This window comes from Danio rerio, chromosome 5, assembly GCF_052040795.2.
Source record: "Danio rerio strain M-AB ecotype USA chromosome 5, GRCz13ab, whole genome shotgun sequence".
NCBI lineage: Eukaryota > Metazoa > Chordata > Actinopteri > Cypriniformes > Danionidae > Danio > Danio rerio.
The window spans coordinates 22300001-22324526 of record NC_141025.1 but is presented as its reverse complement, the minus strand read 5'-3'; the positions used below and the strand labels follow the sequence as shown (position 1 = coordinate 22324526).

The 24526-nt window shown below is 33.4% G+C and overlaps 3 protein-coding genes across 11 annotated transcripts in view; 1 reads left to right on the top strand and 2 right to left on the bottom strand.

Annotated features, from left to right (window-relative positions):
• Positions 1-251: 251 nt before the first annotated feature.
• Positions 252-15092, bottom strand: LOC101884650 (butyrophilin-like protein 2). Of its 5 annotated transcripts, none has more exons than XM_087253386.1 (22): positions 15027-15092; positions 13562-13660; positions 12906-13262; positions 12742-12779; positions 9339-9366; positions 9139-9176; positions 8686-8704; positions 8400-8449; positions 8116-8140; positions 7934-7989; positions 7789-7816; positions 7359-7396; positions 7192-7219; positions 6790-7116; positions 6603-6682; positions 4745-4772; positions 4586-4638; positions 4281-4308; positions 3470-3793; positions 3181-3260; positions 1183-1243; positions 252-1057 (listed from the first exon to the last, which is right to left on the bottom strand). In XM_087253386.1, exons 3-22 carry the CDS (start codon positions 13135-13137, stop codon positions 990-992), a joined length of 1629 nt encoding a protein of 542 aa, XP_087109512.1. In that variant the 5' UTR covers positions 13138-13262; positions 13562-13660; positions 15027-15092; the 3' UTR covers positions 252-989. The 5 variants fall into 5 exon arrangements, with proteins under 5 accessions (XP_087109512.1, XP_087109510.1, XP_087109511.1 ...); XM_087253384.1 differs by having other exon boundaries at positions 13638-13660; XM_087253385.1 differs by having other exon boundaries at positions 12906-13244; positions 13638-13660; positions 15027-15073.
• Positions 13919-24526, bottom strand: part of si:dkey-13n15.11 — a 34618-nt gene continuing 24010 nt past the window's right edge. The window contains exons 11-14 of one of the 4 annotated variants that reach the window (XR_015490388.1): positions 23284-23330; positions 22544-22801; positions 18788-18868; positions 13919-14015 (exon numbers count right to left, since the gene is read on the bottom strand). Coding sequence is in view for 2 of the 4 variants with exons in the window: in XM_087252364.1 (XP_087108490.1) it covers positions 22230-22801; positions 23284-23330 (619 nt within the window). In the remaining 2 variants the exon portion in view is untranslated. 4 annotated transcript variants of the gene reach the window in all.
• On the top strand, positions 14445-24119 carry LOC101886205 (uncharacterized). 2 transcript variants are annotated; one of them, XM_087253393.1, is made up of 8 exons: positions 14445-14561; positions 15251-15281; positions 17113-17436; positions 17621-18015; positions 18931-18991; positions 19539-19571; positions 19691-19764; positions 22265-24119. In XM_087253393.1, the coding sequence occupies exons 2-7, from the start codon at positions 15263-15265 to the stop codon at positions 19750-19752; spliced, it is 894 nt and encodes a 297-aa protein (XP_087109519.1). In that variant the 5' UTR covers positions 14445-14561; positions 15251-15262; the 3' UTR covers positions 19753-19764; positions 22265-24119. The 2 variants fall into 2 exon arrangements, 1 of the variants encoding a protein (XP_087109519.1); XR_015491121.1 differs by lacking the exon at positions 17621-18015.

Here is a 24526-nt window from a genome sequence, read left to right as displayed (position 1 = left end):
CTTCTGGCAGGTTAGTTTAACATCAGATAGAACAGAGATTGTTGTGGTTTTGTCAAGGATATCCTGGATTATTTTGGTCCTGGAACATCATTCTAAGAGTTATAATAAGAGTTTATTATTAAGATCATTAGAAGAGTTATTACTTTAAGAGTTGAATAACAACAGGACCACCTATAGGCATGGGCAGGGATGGGACGAACCCACCAAATATCTGTCTTGCCCTTCCAATCAAAAAGACAGCAATATACAAATATATTTTTATTATTTTATTTCATACGATTTGTGATTTGATAAAAGCAGTAAGGTGGGCTCTGTGTTGAAAAGATTAATAAAAAGGGCCTTAAAAGTCCTGAAAACGGAAGGAACACCAAACTGTTTGATTGGCTGCACTTTCCTTCACGACGCGAGGCTACTTGGCTACAGTTCAGTCTGTTACAGTGTCACACAATTCTTAAAATCTATAAATATTTGCTTCCAAGTGCAATGGGTAATTGTTTTGTACCTTTAAACATACACACATGCCCCAGTAAAAAAAAAAAAAAAAAAAAAAAAAACAGCTGTGCATCGGTAAAAGCTTTGAGATATGATTTACATTATTAAGTGTGCTAATCCCAGAATAAAGACATTGTTCTCTAAATACAACCAAACCTAATCTGGTGAAATGAATGTAGTTTAAAGGAAACAAACTGACGCATGCTGGTTGTTAACATGCATGTCAAAAAAACACGCATCAAACTGTAGACTTTTAAAGAGTGCAAAAAATCTGTTGACTGTTCATAGACTTACCATCTGAGCCAAATCACATCTACTAATATTGACATTTGTTATTCAATCAATAAACAACAAATTGGCATGCATTTAACAAGTTCTTAAAAAACAAAATAGACAACACAGTTTTTAAGCTGTTTAAAAGGATTTTGGCTGTCTCTATGTAAAACTTGAGCATGCAGGTTTAATCTTAAGCCACCCTAGTCTCTCTAAATTCTTGTTCAGTTTCTTTCATTGTAAGCCTTTATCAATTGCCGATAAAGCTCCTGCTCGTTGTTCACATTCATCTCTGAAAAAAAAGCAACAAAACAACAAATCATTTATCAATTGTTATTTTCACTTATTAACAGTCATTTTTCTTGTCAGATAGAGATAGTGTTTTTCTTCTTGAGCATTGTGAAATTCCACACTCACCTGCCATCAGAGCAGATTCATCCATTTTACTAGTCTCTTCTTCAGTCCATATTTTGTCTGCCTGTGAGGTGAAGAAAATAGTCACACATAAGTAAAAGACATGGTATTAAAAAACTAAAAACATGGTATTAAAACATGATAGTTCACCTAAATATTTAAACTTGTTCACCATTTACTCACCCTCAAGTGGTTTCTTTATTTGGTTAAACACTAAATAAGTTTTAATAAAACAAAATTAATTGACTTATAGAGTTAAAAAAAATAATAATTGTGATGCACAATATATTGGCAGCCATATCATAATGTTATCATTAGCGATCCAATATCAAAATGAGACATATTTTAACCGATAGGTTACGGAATTGTACAGAACTGCCTGCCTCGTGCCAACTTGGTCAAACTTGTTTAGACTTGTCTAGTGCACTATAAGCTTCCCTCACATTGTTTATTTCCTCAAAGTCAGTCATTTCTTTGTCTGGAATTGCTGTGCATTAATAATTTAGTAAGTAACCATGTTCCTTATCATTGTAGATTTGTTTGATAGTGTCATTGTTTATTATGGTTTAAATCGCCTCAGTAAAAATATTGTTTGTGTAAATATAATAGCAGCGATACGCATGTGCTAAACAGCTCGTTGAGTTGTTTGTAATCTGATATGTTTATATCAACGTGTTGCCTGGCATGTGTTGTTGCTGTAAGAGTGTATTCAGTTTGATCAGCATATTTATAATGATTATAATGAGTGTACGTGATGGCTATTACCACGCACACACAGTGGCTAGTGAGCCGTCAGAGCCGTCAGAGCCTTTGCAGCAGCAGGGAAGAGGTGTGCCAGTCACTGAATCCAGCATAGGGGTTCTCAACCCTCCGCCACCTTCTGTCTTTACATTATGCACTGTGTTTGTCATAAAGTCATTTGTGCTTAATGCTCAGGTGTTGTATCACTTTCGATGACAAATCTGACTGTGCTTCGTGTGCACATGAATTTAACGGCGCCTGCAGTTAAAGTCTCAAACTCACAGCAGTTTACCATAAAGCTTTAATCGAATATATTTTTTGCAATTAACAGCAAGAACAAACATAGACGTGTTGTCTTATTGACAAGCAGCACTTACATGTGTTCAAAATAATCTAAAACACCAAATGGGACAAATTTATGCTGCTTTTTCTAAAGTGTTACTCTCTGTATTGCTTTTCACTTGTACGGTGGTTCTGAAGTGTCAAAACACCTCTCAAAACGTCTTTTTGGGCATTACATATTTCTACATATGTACATTGCTGTAACATGTTTTATTCAAGAACATTTAAGCTGGTTTCAGTTCTTTTTTCATTTTCCTTTTGTTCAAAATATATTAATTTAACTTGTTTGTTAAATAAGTCCAATTTTGTTATTTAACCTATTATTTTTATACAACAGTCAAGTTATATGTTAATTTGCTATGCAAAGAAAAGGAAATAATTTACTTTTGGCATGCTGATTTATGTGAAATCATGAATATAGGTCTATAATTGCCTTGCCGTTTTTAAATTATAGCTTTTTTTCTTTGAGTATTCAGTTCATAAGATCAGTTCAAACCTTTATGAAGTTTTTAAAATAAAATCAGTTGTTCACTGTATAAAAATATAACATTTTGAAATATTAATATTTTTCGGCTGTGGTATATCAGCTAACGGCCTCAAAATCTAAAGAGTTATCGGTTATCAATATCATACAAATAATCAATATAAGTGCATCCCTACAGATTCTATGGAAGGAGTGGTTACAAGTTTTCAACAATTTGGACCAATGTTTTCCAACAATAACCTATTTTGTGTTCAGCAGAATAAAGAAAATCAAACAGGCTTGTGACAAGTGAATTATGATTAAAGAATGAAGAATTTTCGGTTTTGGGTGAACTATATTTTTTACTTTTGTTGTAATCTACTAGTATTAACAAGTTTTGATATAATACATTTACAATATTTTATGATATTCAAAATGACACTTAAAGCACTCACCTCAGACAGCATTAGCTGGACACATTGGTCTTGAGGTGTTGGTGCTTGGCTCACAGGTTGTACTTCAGGTTTTATCCTCACTAATAATACAACAACTCATGCATAAAAAGGTTTGTAGGAATTTGTAAAATCTGTGTGAACTACTAACTCACAATCAAGTAGATCAATAATAATCAATACAATATTTCATTGTATTCAATACAATGAAACCCAGCAGTCTACACTAAAACTATTTGTTTACTTTGTTCTAGCAAAAGATAACAAATGTGGTATAGTAGAAAATAGTCACCTCCTACAGTAATGTGTTGTGTTCTGCCTCCACTGCTGACCTGACAGTGATAATCTCCAACATCTGAAACACTGAAGTTTCTCAGAAGTACAGACACATTTCCTCTCTCGAGCTCTCGACTGTCCAGACTAACTCTGTCTTTATAGCCTCTGCCCTCATTCATATGCTTGTTCTTGTAGACACAAACACAGTCGGTCTCCTTAAACCATCTGATCTGCATGGCAGTGGCGCAGATTTCAGGAGACGAGTAACAAGGAACAGTCAATTCAGACCCCAGAGAAACCTTTGCTTCTTCAGTTGTTTGGGGAATAACAAGTTGAAAATCTGTTGAGAAAAAAGATGGACTTACACAACTACTACCTTCAAATGTACTTTTTAAAGTAGATTAAAACATTGAAGGTCCAGTGAAATTAAAATAACATTTTATTTTTTTTTTTTAGATATTAGTCTTTAAGATTTATAAGCTAGTGTGGTACAAAACAAAGACAACATGTTTCGAAGATATACAACCAATGTAAACATGTAAAAGTTGCATTTTGTCATTTCCGCCTAAATGGTTCAACATTTTTTTTCATGTCACCTCATACTTTAGTTTCTCATCAAATCTTGACCAATCTCTCTAAAACATTTTCAACTAAAGCCAATCAGCTATCTAAACATATTAAACAACACCCATTTTTGTTTTAGCACAATTTAAAAACAAAACTTACTTTGAGACACTTCAAATGTTTGATTACTGTATTTTGTGTTTAAATATACTCAACTGTAATAAGTGAAACTTATATTTTTTAATGATTAGAAGAAAACTTACCATTGCTTGAGATCCTCTCGTTGAAACTCTAATGTCGAGGAAAACAAAGTTAGTATGTAGTCTTGTACATCCAACATAACTCCCAAACATTCATTTTACAGTGATTCTTTACAAAGATTCACAACATGAGGTCAGTTTGTGGAATAAATGTAACAGTTTAAGAATGAGTCTAATATATTGATGAGCCATGCACTGATTTACATTTAATTAATCACACAATTAACAATTTATAAAATTCTTTAACACCTTCAGGACTTTAAAACAGTAGTGTCAATGTATTTATGGACAGTTATATGCACACATACCACATGTTGTCTCTGATATGAATCACTGTGATGTGAAGGATGCCTTGGTGATTCTATAATTCAGAAAACAAAAACCCATCAACAAACATTACAACACAGATGGCAAGAGTTTCTTCTAGTCTTAAAACAAATGAGTAAATAATTTTAATTTTGACTTACTGTTGGTTGCTTTTATAATTTTTTCATCCTAAGATGAAATCAGACAAAAATAAGACGCAAATATGTTTTACAATAAATAGTTTTGTTTTATTCATTCTGTCTGGTCTGTATCTCAGATGTATTTGTAGAAATAATATGAATAAAATAGTGTTATTGATACCTTTTATCGGGCCACCACAGCATACAATACTGATCTGTCAAAATATTCTTTCTTTTACATGACTCTAGGAAAAATGTGGTTTGGGATGATCGATCAAAAATAAGAGACTAAAAAAGAAATTAGTTCTGAATATTTTGGATAATTATTTTAGAATTATTATAATCTTAATCAATATGTTTATATGAATGATTTTTTTAATGATTTCCACATAAAGACTTTGTGTGTATAGGTACATCTTTGTGTACTTGTGTGAGCAGGAACTTATTGTGAATGAATACTTGTAAAAATGGTAACCTTTCAAAATGGTGATTATGTGTAAAATTAATATGTGTATTCTTAATCTACCATATTTGCCCTGTTCTCATCAATTTTTAGTTTAGTTTAGCATTTTTTTAGATGTAACCTTCATTCCTGAATGAATCAGCACTTTTGAATGAATCTCTTTTTTGAATTAACTGTATAGTAATGATTGAAATGACTTTTTTACACTTTGTTTTCTGTAATGCATGGTTCATTTCTCTATGTCAGAATCAGTGCAAACCCAGTTTAGATTTTTTCCACTGTATCAAAATTATAGACACCACTGCTTGCTCATGGCCAGCCTGGTGAAAGGGGTGGTTATTTTGTCTAAAAAAAATGGAACTTTTTGGAGTTATTCACCTCATTTTCTATTTAAATACTGCATTTAGTGACATTTCAAAGACTATTTTTAGCTAGATTAGCTTGTCGGGTGGTCATCATAACCAAACATTTTGATGTACCTAAAATATTTCCTAAAGATTTAGAAAAAAGAAATATGAATAAATACTTATTTTTAAAATACAAATGTATTACATGATAAGGAAAAAATAAGAGTCTGTAACCTATTTTCATTTATTAAGCAAATAACAACACACATTTAATTTTCTACAGTCAGAATTTGGCCATTTGAATAATAATAATTCAAATGTAATAATAATGTAGAGTTTTATGATTTTTTTGCCTCTCTTGAAGAAAAGCACATTTGAATATTCATGTATAACAACAATAGCCAATTTAGTATTTAAACAAATTTTAATACAGGCCACTTTTGGTGCTTTACACCTTTTCAATTGGTGATTTTTTGTTTCAAGAATAAAGTCCGGGATTCAGATAAAAGTTACTCGTAAAATGTTTTCTCTATTTAAAAACAATAGAGTAGTGAAAGATGACTTCTTTTACGACAGCACAGCTGAATGTTGGACTCATAAAAAAATAAATGTTTACATTGATCAAAACTGATTTGAAGTTAGAACGAAGTGACCACCAACAAAGGATTCTGCTTAGTTTTAAAGCCTTTCAATGGGTTATTTTCACTACTTATGATGGCATAGTAGTCAAATAGGACAAATGAGCGCATGTATGGGACAAATTCTGGACCTTTGTCAGGGAGGGGTGGGTCTTTCGAACCACCTGGACCCCTCCTGGATACAAGCCTGCACTGAATTGCAGTTTAGGAATAAGATTGCAAGGATGTTTGAATCTTTATCACCATATTTAAACCCAATATTTATGCATGAACAAAATAGCTACAGATCAGAGGCTTACTGTTTCACTAATTGAGGCATTAAAGAATTCAAATCTAAGATTTTTTTTTTATTCAGAATTCTGGTTTTGAATATGTTAGGCTATTTCTAAAAGTAAAATATTTACACTTGTTAATAGAAAGGTTTTTCTTACCTCACGTAGTATAGATGGGGCATTTTTATCTTGATATATTGGAGACTGATTCACAGGTTGGATGCCAGGATTGACTCTCACTAACAACAACATTACTCATTATTTTTTGTGGACGTTGTCTTTGTTGATATCTAAATTTCTTTTGCACAATTAGTCTTTTATAACTAAGCATAAGAGAACTGCTCACCTCTCACAGTTATCTCCTCTCTTCTGTCTCCATTAATGACCTGACAGTGGTAATTTCCAATATCTGACAGCCTGAAGTTTTTAAGTCGCAAGGACACGTCTCCTTTTTTAAGTTTGTGAGTGAAGAACAGACTCGCTCTGTCCTTGAACCAAACCCCTTCTGCGATCTTCCTGTCTTTATACAGGCAAACACAGTCTGCATCTTTAGACCAGCTGATCTCCATGTCCACAGCGTTGATTTCAGGAGACAGTTGACAAGGAATAACCAAATCAGACCCCAAAGAAACCTCAGCTTCTGCCGTGCTGGGAACAACCAGCTGAAAGTTTCCTAAGAGGAAAAGAGATGCACTCAAAGGTATTTCACATCCTCAAAATACATTTTCAGAAATGTTTTAAAACTTACTGCTTTTTGACAATGCCATCTTGAAATCCTAATTGAGATATAAAAAATTGTTATTAAGAGTAAAGGTATGTATTGAATGATGAGTGATCTTTATTAACTTTTAGCTTGATTGACTGATTAATGATTACAAATACCACATCACAAATATTGCTTAAATTGCAACATACCCCATGCAGACTTCTGCTATATACTTGGCTTGATAATTCTTCAAAGCAGAAAACAAATATAACTCTTCTCAAATAAAACTAACACACTGAAAGATGCCGTAAAGCCTTTAAGTTCAGTCAACTTAAAATATGAAACTATGCCATACAACTTCAAAATATGTAATAATCATTGTAAGCACACATTTTTTTAATGTTATCTTATATTTTCAGTGAAAAAATCTACTTCTTTCAGTGACTTTTTTTTACACACACATATAAACATGCAGTCTTTTATTGTGTTTAGAGATGCAATGTAAGTGGATTTTAAAGTAGATACCCTTAAAGTCAAAAAAGTTGTAAAGGCATCTTTAAACACCATATGTTTCTTTTGACACTTTCTACTAAATAACAAGTCAATGTCACTTTATGTGAGTAATTTAAAGCAACTTACTTCTTTTTTCAGGTCCATTCATGTTGTCCTAATATAAATTGGGGCAAATGCAGTTTCTTTGATTATCTGACATATTTGATGTAGAAACAAACAGATACACACACAATATATTTTTATGGGTAATGGATAATTAAAGAGCACATACCTCAGACATCTTGTATGCAGGAAGACTTTTTGATCTGAGAATCTTTGATGACAATTCTATAATGCATACAATACCACTCATATTTTCATAGGATCAATGAGGAATGAACACATACAGAGATGTACACGTCAGTACTTATTAACCTTTTAATGTGCTGTGCAAATTCTGATTTAAAAACATACCCTTACTTGTTTCACCTTTGTCCCCCTTAAACAAGAAAAAAAAAAAATCAAACGTATTTAGCATCTCGTGGCTGAACATCCTTACACTGAATAGAAAAAGTGATAGATGCTGTGCAAAGTGTGCAGTATTTGTTAATGATTAAAAAAAAAATAAAATAAATAAAATATATATATATATATATATATATATATATATATATATATATATATATATATATATATATATATATATATATATATATATATATATATACTATGATTGTATCGGTGTACACTGCACATACCCCATGCTGATTTTTGTCTGAAGCACTGTGATATGACTTGATTGATATTTCTTAAATGCAGAAAAAAATACCATAAACATTTACAAGCAAGAACCATACATCCCAGATTACAACATGTATAAAAAGGTTCTTTAAATTGTCAAACAATGGTTTTATTAGTGGAAATGTACCCCAGAAAAAAATGTAAAACTGCATTGAAATAGTTTAGGTAAAACATTCAAGTTTTAAGGTTAAGTGAAATATATTTGAATCGCTCAATCTAACAAAATAATTTGATGCCACTTACTGTAGCTTCCCTCTCCCTTCTTGTAATCCAAGTTGAGATGGAAAAATATGTGAAAGAACATTGAGAGATAACATCAACACACAAATATGATTCACTAATGATTCTCAAATGGTTAAAGGGAAGTAACTCAAATGTTTTGAAAGATTTTTAAAAAAAGTTGTATAATACTTTTTAATAAAAACAATTCTGCACTTTTTAAACTATTATATTTGTTGGGCAGAACATCATCTACAATTAAATATAGGATTGAAAAAAGATTTCTGTTTTGATGTAAAACATTATTATGAATAAAAGTAAATTAGCTTTATATCAACTCTAAAACCTACCCGTTGGCTACTTCTTAAAGGGGTGGAGCTACTCAATATATCTTGCCCTGTCCTAATGTTCCTTTTGAAATTATGTCAGAAATGACAATTGACCAAATTTGCTGCTTAAAACAGTGAACACACAAACCTCAGGTAGATGTTTGTCTGATTCATGTTGACATAACTCTACAAAAAAAAGATTCACAAGTCATATAACATACACATTCATAAAACCATTATGAATAGTTGTTCTAAGAATAGGCTACTCAAACAGGTTTGGAAGAAGTGAAGGGGAATAAATAATGGTAGAATTAGTTTTTTTTTTTTTGATAAGCTAAGTCAACTTACCTTTGTTTGTTTCTCTCATTTTGTAATCCTAATTAAGAAAAAGTTTAATGACTTCAGCTTGTTGGACAAAAAATAAAACAATGATTTACAGTATTTACTTGTAATGACACAAAGAAAGTCACAACACAAGTAGTTAAAGCTTTCCAAGTGATGTCTTATGAACAAATTTCAGGAGAAGCATGATCAGTTTTGACGAGGCTAATTCATTATTGAAAATGAGTATGTTTGCATGGACATAAATAATCTAATTTTAATACAATTAAGACAATACTCTGATTTAGAGTTACCATTTAAACAGCATTTTTTAAAAATAATTTAATCCGATTAAGCTCATCATCAAACTAAACAGATATCAGATTTAGACATGTGGAGCATGCCGATTTTAGTCACATTATTGAAGTGCAGTAAAGACATGTAAACATATACTACCATTGTGTAGGATTTTTGCCGCATTTTGCAATAGGATATTTCATACACACACGGCTGTTTCACACTGTTCTCTGCACCTATCGAGTCCGTAGGACCACAGACACACACTGCGAAATGCTGAGGGTTTTTTTTTCTACCGTTAGGAATTCGGTATCAAATTCCATTAAAACAACACTTCACCAGCAGGTCATAATATCATCCAATATCTCATTTGTCACGGTGACATGCATGTAATCTTCCTGAATTAAAGTGAAAGTGTCAAACTGCAGTTAAAGTCGACAAGTTAAATAACAAAACACTATAAATTACATAAAACTCCAGAAGAAACTTGGATAGTCTGTTGACGCAATGACGATAATTGAATTATGTGCTATAGGCCTAACATGTAAAACGGGATCATAAAAGGCACATTCAAAAAGCAACACCAGTAAACATCTTAATCATATTGTTGTCTTAATTATTCATTCATTTTCTTATCGGTTTAGTCCCTTTATTAATCCGGGATCGCCACAGCGAAATGACCCGCCAACTTATCCAGCACGTTTTTACGCAGCTGATGCCCTTCCAGCCGCAACCCATCTCTGGGATACATACACACACACACACTCATACACTCTGGACAATTTAGCCTACCCAATTCACCTGTACCGCATGTCTTTGGACTGTTGGGGAAACCAGAGCACCCGGAGGAAACCCACACGAATGCAGGGAGAACATGCAAACTCCACACAGAAACGCCAACTGAGTCGAGGTTCGAACCAGCGACCCAGCGACCTTCTTGCTGTGAGGCAAAAGCACTACCTATTGTGCCACTGCATCGCCTTGTCTTAATTAGATTGAGGCAAATAATTCAATTACTGATGTCCATGTAAACGTAGTCATTCATTCTTATATCCCAGGGGTCACCAATCTCGGTCCTGGAGGGCCGGTGTCCCTGCAGGGTTTAGCTCCAACTTGCCTCAACACACCTGCCTGGATGTTTCAAGTATACCTGATAAGACCTTGATTAGCTTGTTCAGGTGTGTTTGATTAGGGTTGGAGCTAAAATCTGCAGGACACCGGCCCTCCATGAACAAGTTTGGTGACCACTGTATTATCCAATCAGCTTAAGACCAAATCCCTATAAATAGTCAAACTTGTCATAGCTGAGCTACGCACTGTGCTCGGACCTCTATCTCTCTCTCTATCCTGATAAGGGGAATAATACGAGTTAGGGTTTCTTTTCCGAGCTCAGACCGCCGATTCGAATGTTATCACTCGATTGAATGGGCGTTATCAGTGGTTTTCAGCTAATAGATATGGGCCAGTGTTTTCCATCCACATGGCTAATCAGCTATAGATCACATACGGCTGCAGTCGAAAGTTAACGGATAATTATTTATATTATTTATTACATTTCTTATTAATTATATTTTATTAACGTCTACCCCAACCCTAAACCCAACCGTCACAGTAATGTAAAAACAGATCTGAATCTGAAGTCTTCTCTGTTAGTCTAGCTGATTAACTATGAGAAGTATTTATATTTTTTATTAAATTTTCCAATAATTGTATTTTATTAATGTCTACCCCAACCCCAAATCTAACTGTCACGGTAAAACAGATCTGGATCTGGAGTCTTATCTTAGTATAGCTGATTAACCATGTGGATGGATGATAACAGCCTTCTGAGCCTACCAGTAAGTGCAGAAGGCCTCTACTGGCCCATATCGATCAGATGATAACCACTGATAACCCATTCAATCGAGTAATAATATTCAAAGCGGGTGGCTCAGAACCCTCTCCCCTGCCGAATACACATCAAAACAGTCAAATATCTGTGAGTGTGAACTCGTGAAATGTCTTAAAATGGTTATGTGAATGTATCGCAGATTTTTATTGCTAACCTTACTTTACGAAGAAAACTAGACAGAGCTTACAAAAAAGACAGAGCTTACATTTTGATGGTTTAGTTTTCCATTGATATTACTACAGTGAAAGTCAGAATTATTAGCCCCCCTTTGATTTTTTCTTTTTTAAATATTTCCAAAATTATGTTTAACAGAGCAAGGATATTATCACAGTATGTCTGAAAATATTTGACCTTCTTGAGAAAGTCTTATTTGTTTTATTTTGGCTAAAATAAAAGCAGTTTACATTTTTTTAAACACCATTTTAAGGTCAAAATTGTTAGCCCCTTTAAGCTAATTTTTTTGTTCAAGAGTCTACAGAACAAACCATCGTTATGCCATAACTTGCCTAATTACCCTAACCTGCCTAGTTAACCTAATTAACCTAGCTAAGCCATTTAAATATCACTTTAAGCTGTATAGAAGTGTCTAGAAAAATATCTAATCAAATATTATTTACTGTCATCATGGACAAGATAAAAGAAATCAGTTAATAGAGATGAGTTATTAAAACTATTGAGTTTAGAAATTTGTTCTATTCGTTAAAAATAAATTGGGGGAAAAAAATCTACAGGGGCATAATAATTCAGGGGTACACATATTTGGCATCATATTAAACAACTAAGCTTGTTGCAGCTTTTCATTATTCAATTCAGGAACCCAATCAGACAGTGGGTTTTTGCCAGTTTAGTTTCGGTTCCTTTTACTTTCGCCCCCACATCATCTCAATAGGCTTTTCTGAAACAGTTCCAGAAGAGCTTTGTTTGATATTTGCAAGTTTCTTAATTTGAAATATATTATACAGTATACTGTTGAGGCTACTTGCAACAGTACTGTGTTGTCTCCATCTGAGTTTTGTTCACTAATTAGTGTACTTGTACACAGGTGTATGCCTCTGTTGGCAAGTAATGCTGTAGGTTGTTTCAGCCTTATTCCTGTTTCCAGTGGTTCTAGTAGTTTCATGTCCTATAAATCAAGTTTTTTGTTCTTCTTCAGGAAAACGCTGTATACATTTTATAATGTTTTTCTATAATATCTTGTAAATTATGAGCTACAGTATGTAAGAAAGAATGATTCTGTCTTACCACTGTGAATAAGTGCTGATCCTTGAAAATGGCAGATTCTATAGCCAAAAAAAAAAAAAAAAAGTTAACTGCGGAAGCTCTACCGATCATTAAAATATAAATGTATCACTTACTTTACGCTTTACTTTATCATAAGATTATTAGAGGAGTTATGAAGTGCTTACCTTCTTCTGTTACATTGACAGTTATCTGCTGTGTTTTATTTTGACTGGTGACCTGGCACATGTAAACTCCCAGATCAGACTCTGTAAAGTTTGCCACTCGTAAGGACACATTCCCTCTCACCAGATCATGGATGAACAGATTGGCTCTTCCTTCATAGCCAACTCCCTGTGTCACCTCTCGATTCTTATAAGCGCACACAACAGATGTCTCGCTATACCAGGTAATGTCCATGTCAGCAGCACTGATTGCAGGAGACAAGTGGCACGAAACAACAAGAGCAGGTCCATGATTAATCTTAACTCTTTCACCTTTTTCAGGGATAACAAGCTGGAAGTCATCTGTGAGGGAAAAGAAACCTGGAAAGAGGATCAGATGTAAGCTATGCTGTGTTATTTGAAACAATTTAGTGTCTTTCATATACTGATTTATGTAGATGTTTAAAATCTATTTTATTTGATATTCTGTACTGTTCATCACAACAATTATGCTCAAATAACATTCAGAAATGTCAAACTCACATTCAGATTGCTGTTTACTCAGTCTTAAATCACACACACACACACACACACACACACACACACACACACACCTCTCTATGTGTCTCTGTATACAGTATATATTCAGAGATCAAATGATACTTAAAATTTATACTTACTGTAGAAGTGACTTTACAACCCCATGTTGATTAACAGTTGAAATAATAATACAATATTTTTTTTTAGAAAACTTACTGCCACTTCTAGCTGTCATGCTTCTGGAAAACAGGAAGAAATCGCACCCAGTGAGAGTGAAGAATGAATTCAGTCACACAAAACACTGGTTTATCTACACTGAACCTATGTGAGGTCATGCAACCGAAACTAACTTCATTTTCCTTTATTCATGAATGATTACAAACTTGTTGTACCTCTCGTACAGTTTGATTACTTAAATCAGTTTGTGTTTATGATAACTTCTGGTGTTGATTTAAAATATGATGACAAATTCACACAAGCCTGCTTTTAACACTTACCCAAAGGACAAAGGGAAAATTAAAATTGAGTATGCACTTCTGGCTGGCTGGATGTGCTGATGATTTCTGGGAGCTGAATAATTCATTGATTGTTCATCTAAAAAAATTTAAAAGTTCCTCAGCTCCCAAGAATTTACAGAAAGAATCCTTGTGACACAGCACAAAATTCTCAGGACAGTATAGGGTACAGTGTTATTGTCTGCTCGAGCAGTACAGTTTTTATAGTAGCCTATTTATGATTGTTTGTTAATGCAAATTTGTAAAAATAAAAATGGTTAGATCAAGTTAACTCAGATTTATTAGTGTACTATTTCCAGATTAACACGTACAAGTTTTTTTTTCAATATTCATATTATTTATATACAAATTGACCTTTGCGTACGTACAAGTTAATTATTAAGTAAAATGCAAATCTATTTACCAAAATAATTACATAATTATCCAAATAGAAATACAGCAGCGTCAAAAATGCTAGTTACATGGATGTTCCTATCATGTAGGCTACATATTTTCACTGCAGTATCAGATTTCAGTTATTATGGATGATGATGATGATGCGAGAAGAAAGCAAAACTGAAACCAAAACGAACCTGACCTGTCGGCGCCGCACCTAAACAAAATATTTGTGTCTAAGGAAGTAAAGGTAAGCATATAGTCTACTACCGCTCTAGATAAAGATCTCTAGTCTGTTGTTGAAGTTTTTTTAAATATTCAGAAGCGCACTTTGGCGTGCGGCGTTGTTGAATACGAGGTGCTGCCTCTCGGGCAGCAAGCACCTCGTATTCAACGAGTTACCAAATCGTAAAATTCTTAACTAATGTACAAATGCCAGGTCAATATATTGATAGGCTCTTAGAATTTCCATTTTCTGTAACTGTTATTCAAGTACATAGGTCAGTATGCGTCTGTGTCATTGACATTGTTTTGTCACCTAAATTCACTGTGGAAATGTTTTATGTTGTGAATACACGCTGACTGAGCGACGCAGAAAAGGATTATTATTTTTAAACCTTTTATTCTCATTATTTTGTTGCAAAACGTCGCACCACGCTAACGTGAAGTTAAAAAAAAACAGTGCGCATAGAATGTTTGACAAAGATAGTTTTACCTTTAACATTTCATATCGAGACGTTCGCAAATCCAGGCACCTACTCTAAAGTTACACTGATTGTACGCTTTTCCAACATGAATTCAATAGCTTTTGAGTAGAAAACCTTTTTTTGCCAAGCAGCCCATATTTCCCCATACAAATTAAATAGTTGCTAAACAAAAACTATTCTATTCTACATTTGACGAAATCATCCATATACCTTGATGTTTTTCGCCCTTTAGGCGACAAAGAAGATGGCAAAAGCAAGCAAAGGTAAGTAAAATAATTATGAGGTGAAATTGCATTTTCATTTACAAACATTATACAGGGTTCTTCTAGTTCGGGATTGAAAATCAACAAACTTTGTTTTTTAAGAGTAAAATAATCTTCTACTAATGGCATCCTAGTTGTACGCCACAAATTATCAAGGACTAAAAATATACAAACAAGGTACAATCTCACTTATTATCATATAGGTAATTTAGCAGGGGCAAACAGAGCGAAATGAACAGCCAATGACTCCGGCATATGTTTTATGTGATAGATGCCCTTCCAGCTGCAACTCAGCACTGAGAGTACTGTAATAACTTATGAACCCCCATTGCTTGGAAACCGATAGATTCACACAGAAACACACTTAATTTACTTTACTCCACATGTGAGAATTTGCATGCATGTGGTGTGTGTTGCCAGAAGACGAAGACATTTTCTTAACTTGTTTGCATGTGTTTTTAATTTGCAATGTGTTTGAGCTCTCTCTGTTGTTTCATTTGTATTGCATTTGCACACACAAGTGCTGAAATACAGTTGAAGTCAGAATTATTAGCCCCCCTGTTTATTTTTTTTTCCCAATTTCTGTTTATTTCCTGTGTATTTTTTCCCAATTTCTGTTAAAGAGAGAAGATTTTTTTCCAACACATTCTTATACATAATGGTTTTAATTCATTTCTAACAAAACAGCAGACTGAGGAACAGTTTTTTCCCAGAGCTGTCTTTTTCTTGAAGTCTGCAGCTCATTGACTCTTTTGCCCCCAACCCCCCACTCTCCTCTAACTTAAACTCCTCACAATCACTGCACTGTTCGACATTTGCGCATTTAAAATTTGCACATATTTATTGCACTACATTGCACTGATTTACTTATTTGAACTGTACATACCCACTGCACATGGACATTTGTAATTATGTATACACCCACAACACATATACATTTGTAATCATGTTTATCTATCTGCACACTTCTGATTATTAATAGCAATCTGTACATATATTCATTTATTGTAAATCTCTGTTCATAGCTAATACAACCTGTATATGTTGTATAATATTGATAGTACATCCATCTGTAAATATCATCATAGTTTTTCTATAACTGCACTTTATTACTTTACCTGTATCCTGCACTTGCTGCTATTGCACTGCTGGTTAGACCTAAACTGCATTTCGTTGCATTGTACTTGTGCATGTGTAATGAAAGTTGAATCTAATCTAATCTAATTTAATCTAATCTAATAAATTCATTAACTTATCTTTGCCATGATGACAGTAAATAATATTTGACAAGATATTTTTCAAGACGCTTCTATACAGCTTAAATGACATTAGTTTAAGGCTTAAGTTTAATTAGGTAACTAGGCAGGTTAGGGTAATTATAAGGCAAGTTATTATATACCAAGGGTTTGTTCTGTAGATTATCGAAAAAATATATATAGCTTAAAGGGGCTAATATTATATATTTTTGTTACACATCTTGCACAAATATACATAAATGTATATAATGTATAGTGCAAACATTTGCACTTTCCCACATTTACATGTTCTGCACATATTCTGTTTTATGTTCTCCATTTTAGAGGATTCACTTACATTATTTTACAACTGTTTTCATCATTGCTCTATTATTTATTCTTTTAACTTTCTTTATATTTTCTATTTTTTTGACAAGATAAATTCCTTGTAAAGTACATGTACAGTATAACACTATATATTATTTATACAGTTTATACTGGAGTAGTAAATACTGTATATCCTAGCATTGAGTGCATTCCAATTGTAAACATATTATTGTAATGACATGACTGTATTTACTTCTTTTTCCTGACAGATGAGTTTCAGCTTGTTCTTGAAGGAGCTGACAGAGAAAATGTTGAACAGGAGTTCACAGTGCCGTGTCATCTGTCACCTAAAACCAGCGCTGTTGACATGGAGATCAGGTGGTTTAAGGAGACAGAATGTGTGTTTCTCTATAAGAACAGAAAACTGTTGGAAGGAAGAAGCTACAGAGGCAGAGTGAGTTTTCTGACTGAGGATCTGGAAGAAGGAAACGTGTCCTTATATCTGAGAGATTTCAGACAGTCGGATCTGGGAGATTATTTGTGTCAGGTCACCAGTGGAGATGCAACTGAGGAGATTACAGTAAAAGTAGGATGTGAGTATTCTTCACCTCATTTTGAACTTCATCCAGTGTAACTTCGTCTGTTCAGTGTTTTAATGTTAGACTAAATTTTTAAACCAGGTTGACAATATTATTTCCTCTACTAAAACGTCTCATTTAGTTTCTCTTTGAAACGGTACAATGTGTAATTTAGATTTTTAATGCTTTGTGTCAACAGATGACTTGTGGAAAGGTGCTGCAGTAGCTGGAGCATTAGTAGTAGCAGGAGTGGCAATAGTAGTTCAGGCAGGAGAAGCAGAAGCAACAGCAAAATCATCAGTAGCACCAAGAGTGACAATTCAGGGAAGAGCAGCAGCACCATTACCAGAAGCAATAGCAAAAACATTGTTGGCAGTAGGAGGAGCAGCAGAAGAAGAAGAAACACCAATAGCAGGAGCAACAAAAGCAATACTGTTTCTGATTCTCCTTGGAGCAATAGTAGTATTAGCATTAGTAAAAGCAAGAAGAAACAGTGCACGAACAACAAGAAACACAAGACCAGTCGACATAGTTGCAGACGTGGCAACAAATTGCTGGAAGCTTACTGTCAGACAATTCTTAAAAACTGATAAGGTAATAGTACAAATTTACCCTAAACTGATTGAGTTTACAGTATGATTTATAAAAGCATTTTCATGCTTGTTTGCATTTTTCACTGAAAAAAATGTATCCGTATCAGTGTTCTTCATTCCTGATGTTGGAAATGATTTCTATGCCTCTGTTATGTGAAACACTCAGTTCACCATATGAAGCTCTGCGTTAACGATCTTAATCAGATGTAGTAAACAGTGGGGACTTCCACAAAATGTGCAGATTGGTGGATCGCCAGAACCAGGATTGAAAAACCACAGATTTATATATATATATATATATATATATATATATATATATATATATATATATAAATAAATAACATTCATTTTATTTTGGCTTAGTCTCTTATTTATCAGGGCTCGCCACAATGGAATGAACCGCCAAGTTTTCCGGCATATGTTTTATGCAGTAGGTGCCCTTCCAACTGCAACCCAATACTGGGAAACATCCATACACTCCCTTATTCAGTCATACACTATTTTTACTCACTTCACCTATACTGCATATTTTTGGACTTGTGGGGGAAACCGGAGCCACCGAAGGAAACCCACGCCAACAAGGGGAGAACATGCAAATGTCACATGGAAATGCCAGGACTTGAACCACAAATTTGTTTTCACAAATTTAAAACTAAATATAAACAAATAAAACCATTCATGAAACAAACTGAAACTAAGTAGAAATGTACTGCATATTTAAAAAAAAGTCTCAAAATAAAAAGTAATTTAAAAAAAATGCAAATTTATAATACCTTTGATCTGTAATGAATGGTTGCTTTCTGAGTCGGGATTTCTTTATGATTGCTCTTTATTCGATCAGAATCAGTTTAGTCCTTTAAGATATAAAAGCACCAATCAACAAATAAATCAGAATTTCTTGTTTTTATTTCCACAGGCTCACAGAACATGGAGTGAAGAGGAAAGAAATAAAATAAAGGAATCTTCTCTTCTGGCGGGTGAGTTAACATCAGCTAATCTAAGATGTGCATTTGAGCAGATAGTGGAACATTGTCTAGTTAAACAGTCCAGTTAACATGAATGACAATCCATAGCCAAGAAGCATCTATTTAGAAATCGACAGACCGATACATAATAAAGCACAGTTTAGCATGCTTTTATAGGTTATTTTGGCCTTTAAAGGTTATATTTTTAAACATGTTCACAGCTCTTAATTTACTGAGAAGCTAATCTTGACCAATGTCCTAAAGTAAAACTGGTTTCTCTGAATTATAATCATTTTAAAAAAGCAAATAAATAAATGTATGACCTAAGCTTAGAAATAGTGTTTTAAATTAAGCATAGCTAACAATGTGATGTTGAAATGTCAAGGACAGGTACTGAAATCTTTGAATCATTTTTAGATTTAAATTTTATGATGGGTTCAGGTTATGTACGTTAGTTCAGATTGAAACAAATGATCTAATTTTATCAATAGATTTGTTCATTGAATATTCTTCTGCTGCTCTATTTAACACTGCTGGTGATACTGCACACTAAACACAGTGAGAAGAAACAGCAAAGACAACAATCCAGACAGTGAGTTCATTTCAATTGCATATTTTATACTTAAATATTTTATTAAATAAAATTCAGAAACATTATCTTGATATTTGCGTGCATTGTTTTGATTTGTGATACTTCCATTATTTTATCAGTGTGTGAAGAGCCGTTTCAAACGAGAAGCAGTGGAGATGAAGACATGGAACCACAGAATTGATTCTTCTAGTCAGTAAGTTACAGAGAAAAATGACTGTGCAGAAATGCTTTATTAAACTATCCATTTTAAAGGGGGCCTATTGTGCAAAAATCACTTTTATAAGGGGTTTAAACACAGGTGTGTGGTAACTGTGAATTTAACCTGCGTCATAGTCAAAATGTAATAATTATTCTTTTTTATAATCACAACTCATAAAAACAGTCTGCAGAAACACTTTGAAAGACATTCTCCATTTGTACATGTCATCAGAGGGGGAAAGTCACACCTATTAGTGACAATCTTTCCCTCATTAGCATTGGAGGTCAGTCTTGTTTTTGAATCTGCCACTATGCTGACACATAAAGCTCCACCTTCTTTTGAAAAGAGCACAATCTAATTTGAATTTAAAGCGACAGTCACCAAAATAGCACAATTAAGATCAAAGCCAAAAGGGGCAGTTTCAAAGAGTTCTAATACAGTATTTGTGGGGTATTTTGAGCTGAAACTTCACATTAAGGACAACAGAGACTTACTTTACATCTTGTAAAAAGGGGCAAAATAGGTCCCCTTTTAAGGGATAATTTACCCAAAAATAAGAAATTGGCATAATTTACTTGTAGTTATTTTTCCTCTTAATGTGTTAAAGTACAATAGTTAGATTATTTATTTTAAAATATTTATCTACCTTTTGTAAAATTAAAAAAAAAAAAAACACTCTAACAAACGCTACAGTAGTTAAGCAACGAGTTGTATCAATATTCACGAAGCAAGCTCAATAAAATGCATTCTAAATATCACTGACATGATCCCCTTATTTCACTACCTGCTAATTAGTTTTTGAGAAAATGTGACGTGTTTATTTCTTTTATTTCATCCTTAATAAAAAATGTTTTAATATCATTTAATTCATTCGTTCATTCATTATTAACTTTCTTTTTTTTTTTGTCTTTGTCCCTTTTGTAATATTGTTATATTTGCATTACAATTTTATGGATTCTTATGGATAGTTCACCAAAAAATTAACATACCATTTACTTAACCTCAAGAATAATCTTTTAAAGAAAAACAAATACTATAAAAGTCAATAGTCATGTTTTCAGCATTTTTCAAAATATCGTTCCTGTCAGAGAAGAAACTCAAACAGGTTTAAGACCAGAGATGGGCAGTATTTATGATATATGTATTTCAAATACTTATTTTAAATATAAAATAGTATTTTGTAATTTGTATTTGATAGGGTTTGTGAAAATTGCTTAATATTTTGTATCAAAATACTTTACTGTGTTGTATGTTTGTATTTTGAAAATACTGTGTAAGTCTACATAATGACATCAAACAAATGTCTTTTATTTATGCTTTCTTAGTTATTTGCCAAGGCTTGAGATGAGAACAGAAAACTGATTTATATTGAAAATGTTGATCAATGCTTGGAGTACGAATGGAAATTGTGCATCCCACATAAAGCAAGAGACAAATAGCAGAGGTAAATTCATAACAAGGTCAAAATCAGACAAGAAAATAAGACAACATAAAAAAAAAGTCCTACAGTGGCGATACTTACAGAAATAAATTAGCTTTTTCAAATTACCGTAGCTAATCTGCAGATGCTCTTTATAGTTAATTACAAACTTTGATATAGTTAATCAGTATCAGACAAAAATAAGAAATAATATTCCTGTCAAAAACTACCAATTTTTTTGAGAGCTTGTGTTTTTATATTGTGTATTGAGGTGTACAATTGCAAAAAAACATGAATGACTAAGACTGGAAATTTTAGTAGTTTTCGGAAATCGTGATTTTACACTGAGTACTGAAGATTTCAATTGCAAAAATGTTGAAAAATAAGATTTTTAAGAGATGGCAGCAATTTTCACAATCAGGAGATTAAGTACTATATTTCAACTCATTATCTGAATTAAATGATTATACAATGATTAAAAAAATCATCTTCAAGACAGGACTTTCTGTATGAAATTTGTACAAAATCTATACTAAAATCAAAGATAAAAACTTATGAATAAAACATAAAAATTTTTATTCTTACAGTAGAGGTGATGAGGTGCAGAGAAGCTGACTTAAACTTGCTCAGAGAAAAGCTGTTGTTATCAATCATTGTTTACTTCACTAAGTCAGTTTATTGCTGAAGAAATTGATCCAATAGGACTATTGAAAGAAGGTTTGCGAAAAAATGACATGCTCCCTTATAAAAGTATTTTCAAAATACATTCTTTTGTTTTGATGCATTTGTGGCTGCTGCATTTTGATACATGCAAAATTGAGGTATTTTGTATTTTGTTTTAAAATACATTTCAATCTCATCCCTGTTTGAGACAAATTAATGATGAGTTAATGGTGAGAGAATGCTCTGTAGCAATGTTCAGATAACTCTCTTTAACATCTGTCAGTTGAAAAATATAATATTTTTATTATAACTAGAGTTATTTAACTCAGTAAAAATTTCTAAAAGTAAACCAAGTGCTTGCTATCTTACAATGTATTTATGTCATTGCCACAGTTTTTTGTGTTTCTATAGGACACAGAGACACTGAGGTTCCTGAATAAAGGCCAAACCCTGCATACAGAGGCTCTGAGAATGTGGAGGAAAATGTGTGCAAGTGTGTGAGTTTATTTTTGTCAGAGATGCTGTAGAAGGACAAAGTGCCAGCTGGCCAGTCCAAATACACCCCGACCCTTTTAGAGCGAGATGAGGATGAAGGCGGACGCATTTTAGTTCTCTCATTATTGTGCCAGGCTAAAAAGCTGTTATCAGAGCAGACAAGTCTCCAGGATTTGTCATTAGATCCAAACTCACAATCATCGCTCTGTCCTTTCCTTCTGATGCCTTTATATGAGGCTGAAATGTAGACTCCGCTTTTCCCGCTCCACTCAGCCTCCCATGAGCAGCGTCCACGCAGACTCTCAGCACACAGAACCTGAGGACAGCACTCAAACCTGTCAGGATGATCGGGATAGGACTGTTCCTCTGCTACATGCGTCACCGTTCTGTTTCCGTCAGATAGAGACAGACGTGTGTGTGCTGTATCAGGGTCCAGGGTGAGGTCACAAGCATCTGCACACAAGAACAGAGAGGTGAGAGACCACAGGCAAATACAACAAATATAAAACCATGTCTCAAGGTGAAAGTTTGTATATTATTATTATTATTAGTTTGGGCATGAAATGTGTATTCATAAATGTGCCAAATCCAGCCAATGTGTTATTTTTGGGGTATGTTGAGAGTCTCAATCAGGGTTAGTTTACAGGGGGGTTATAGTTTAAAGTTTGTCTATGCAAAATGTTTTTGCAAGTAAATATGGGTGTTTACCAAATATTTCCTATAATTTCCTTCATTACAAATATGCTGTAAGATGGACTGAAGTTGGAGAAATGTCTGTCCCAATAAGGAAAAGAGTTTATAAATTATATTAAACTTTGTGAAAATAAAACTGTACATTTTCTGTGAGGATTAGGTTTGGGGATAAGATGTCATGTTTGTACATCATTGTACAGTATATTGTGCTCAATTGTGTTTGTGAGAGAGAAAGAACCTACATCTTCGTAAACCAACTGCGATCCTAAACTTGCCCTCATGTTCCAAACTGCAGAAAAAAACAACATTTTAATGTCTGCACAATATATCAAACTAACATATCACATACATTTACATACAAGTACTTTATTACCTTTAAATTTGTGGTTTAATTTCTTTAAATGTGTACATTAAAATTTGGCATGTAGCTATTTGTTGTTTACATATGTAATTCTACATAATGAAAGCTAGACATTAGCCACTTTCACACATACAGACTTTTCTAGAAGGTCTGTATGTGTGAACAGGCCCTTTTTGAAAATACCGGTAAAGGAAGTTGTAAAAAACTTCCGGGAAAGAGGAGTTGTAACATTACTGGTAATTTGTTGGAACGCTGCGCTGTGTGAATACTGTAGAAAGATTGCCGGAAAGAGCATGTCCTAGATGTGAACGTGCTGACATCAACTTTAGCCAATCAAACGCATTCACATCCACACGGTTTATGAAGATATAAGCCTTTGAATATTTTTCCAGACACATTCAGCTGCTAGATGTTAGTCAAATAATGTTTCTATGTTCCCTCTTAATGCCAACTGTGTAAATTATTATGAATAAGAGGCTTATGATAAGCCGTTGTTTGTTTATCTTCAAGTTCTGCTTCCTTCAGTTGCTTGACGTGTCACGTGTGCACGTGAAGGAGCTGGTGAGCGCCAGCAGACACACACATATTATGCACATCTCGACATGCGAAAGTGTTCCTCTATATGTTTTTATTAAAGTTGTTCACAATAATTATCCATCCACAGAGTTTGTAATGTATGTAGTCAAATGTTTACAAATAAAAGCGCCGCCATTTTGAGCTAATGCCTAATTAATGATGTCAGAATTTACCGGTACTTTGGAATGGATGTGTGAATGGTCTTTTCTGAAAAAATTACAAAATGTCCACATTTTTTTATTTATTTACCGGATATTTACCGCTATCACTGTGTAAAGAGGAAGACATCTAAAACCACATACATTTACTTCAGAAGAAAAATTATGTGTTGTTAAAGCAACTGATTTTCTTCCCCAACATAGTTTAGTTTCTACCTTACACTTGCTAAATACTAAAATCCTGCAAAAAAAAAAAAAAAAAAGAAAAAAAAATAGTATGTACTGTCATCATGTCAAAAGACAAAAGAAATTACTCATTAAACTGATTGTTTAAAATGTGTTCTTTCAAAAAAAAAATCTTTGTTAAACATCAATTGGGAAAAATTTGAA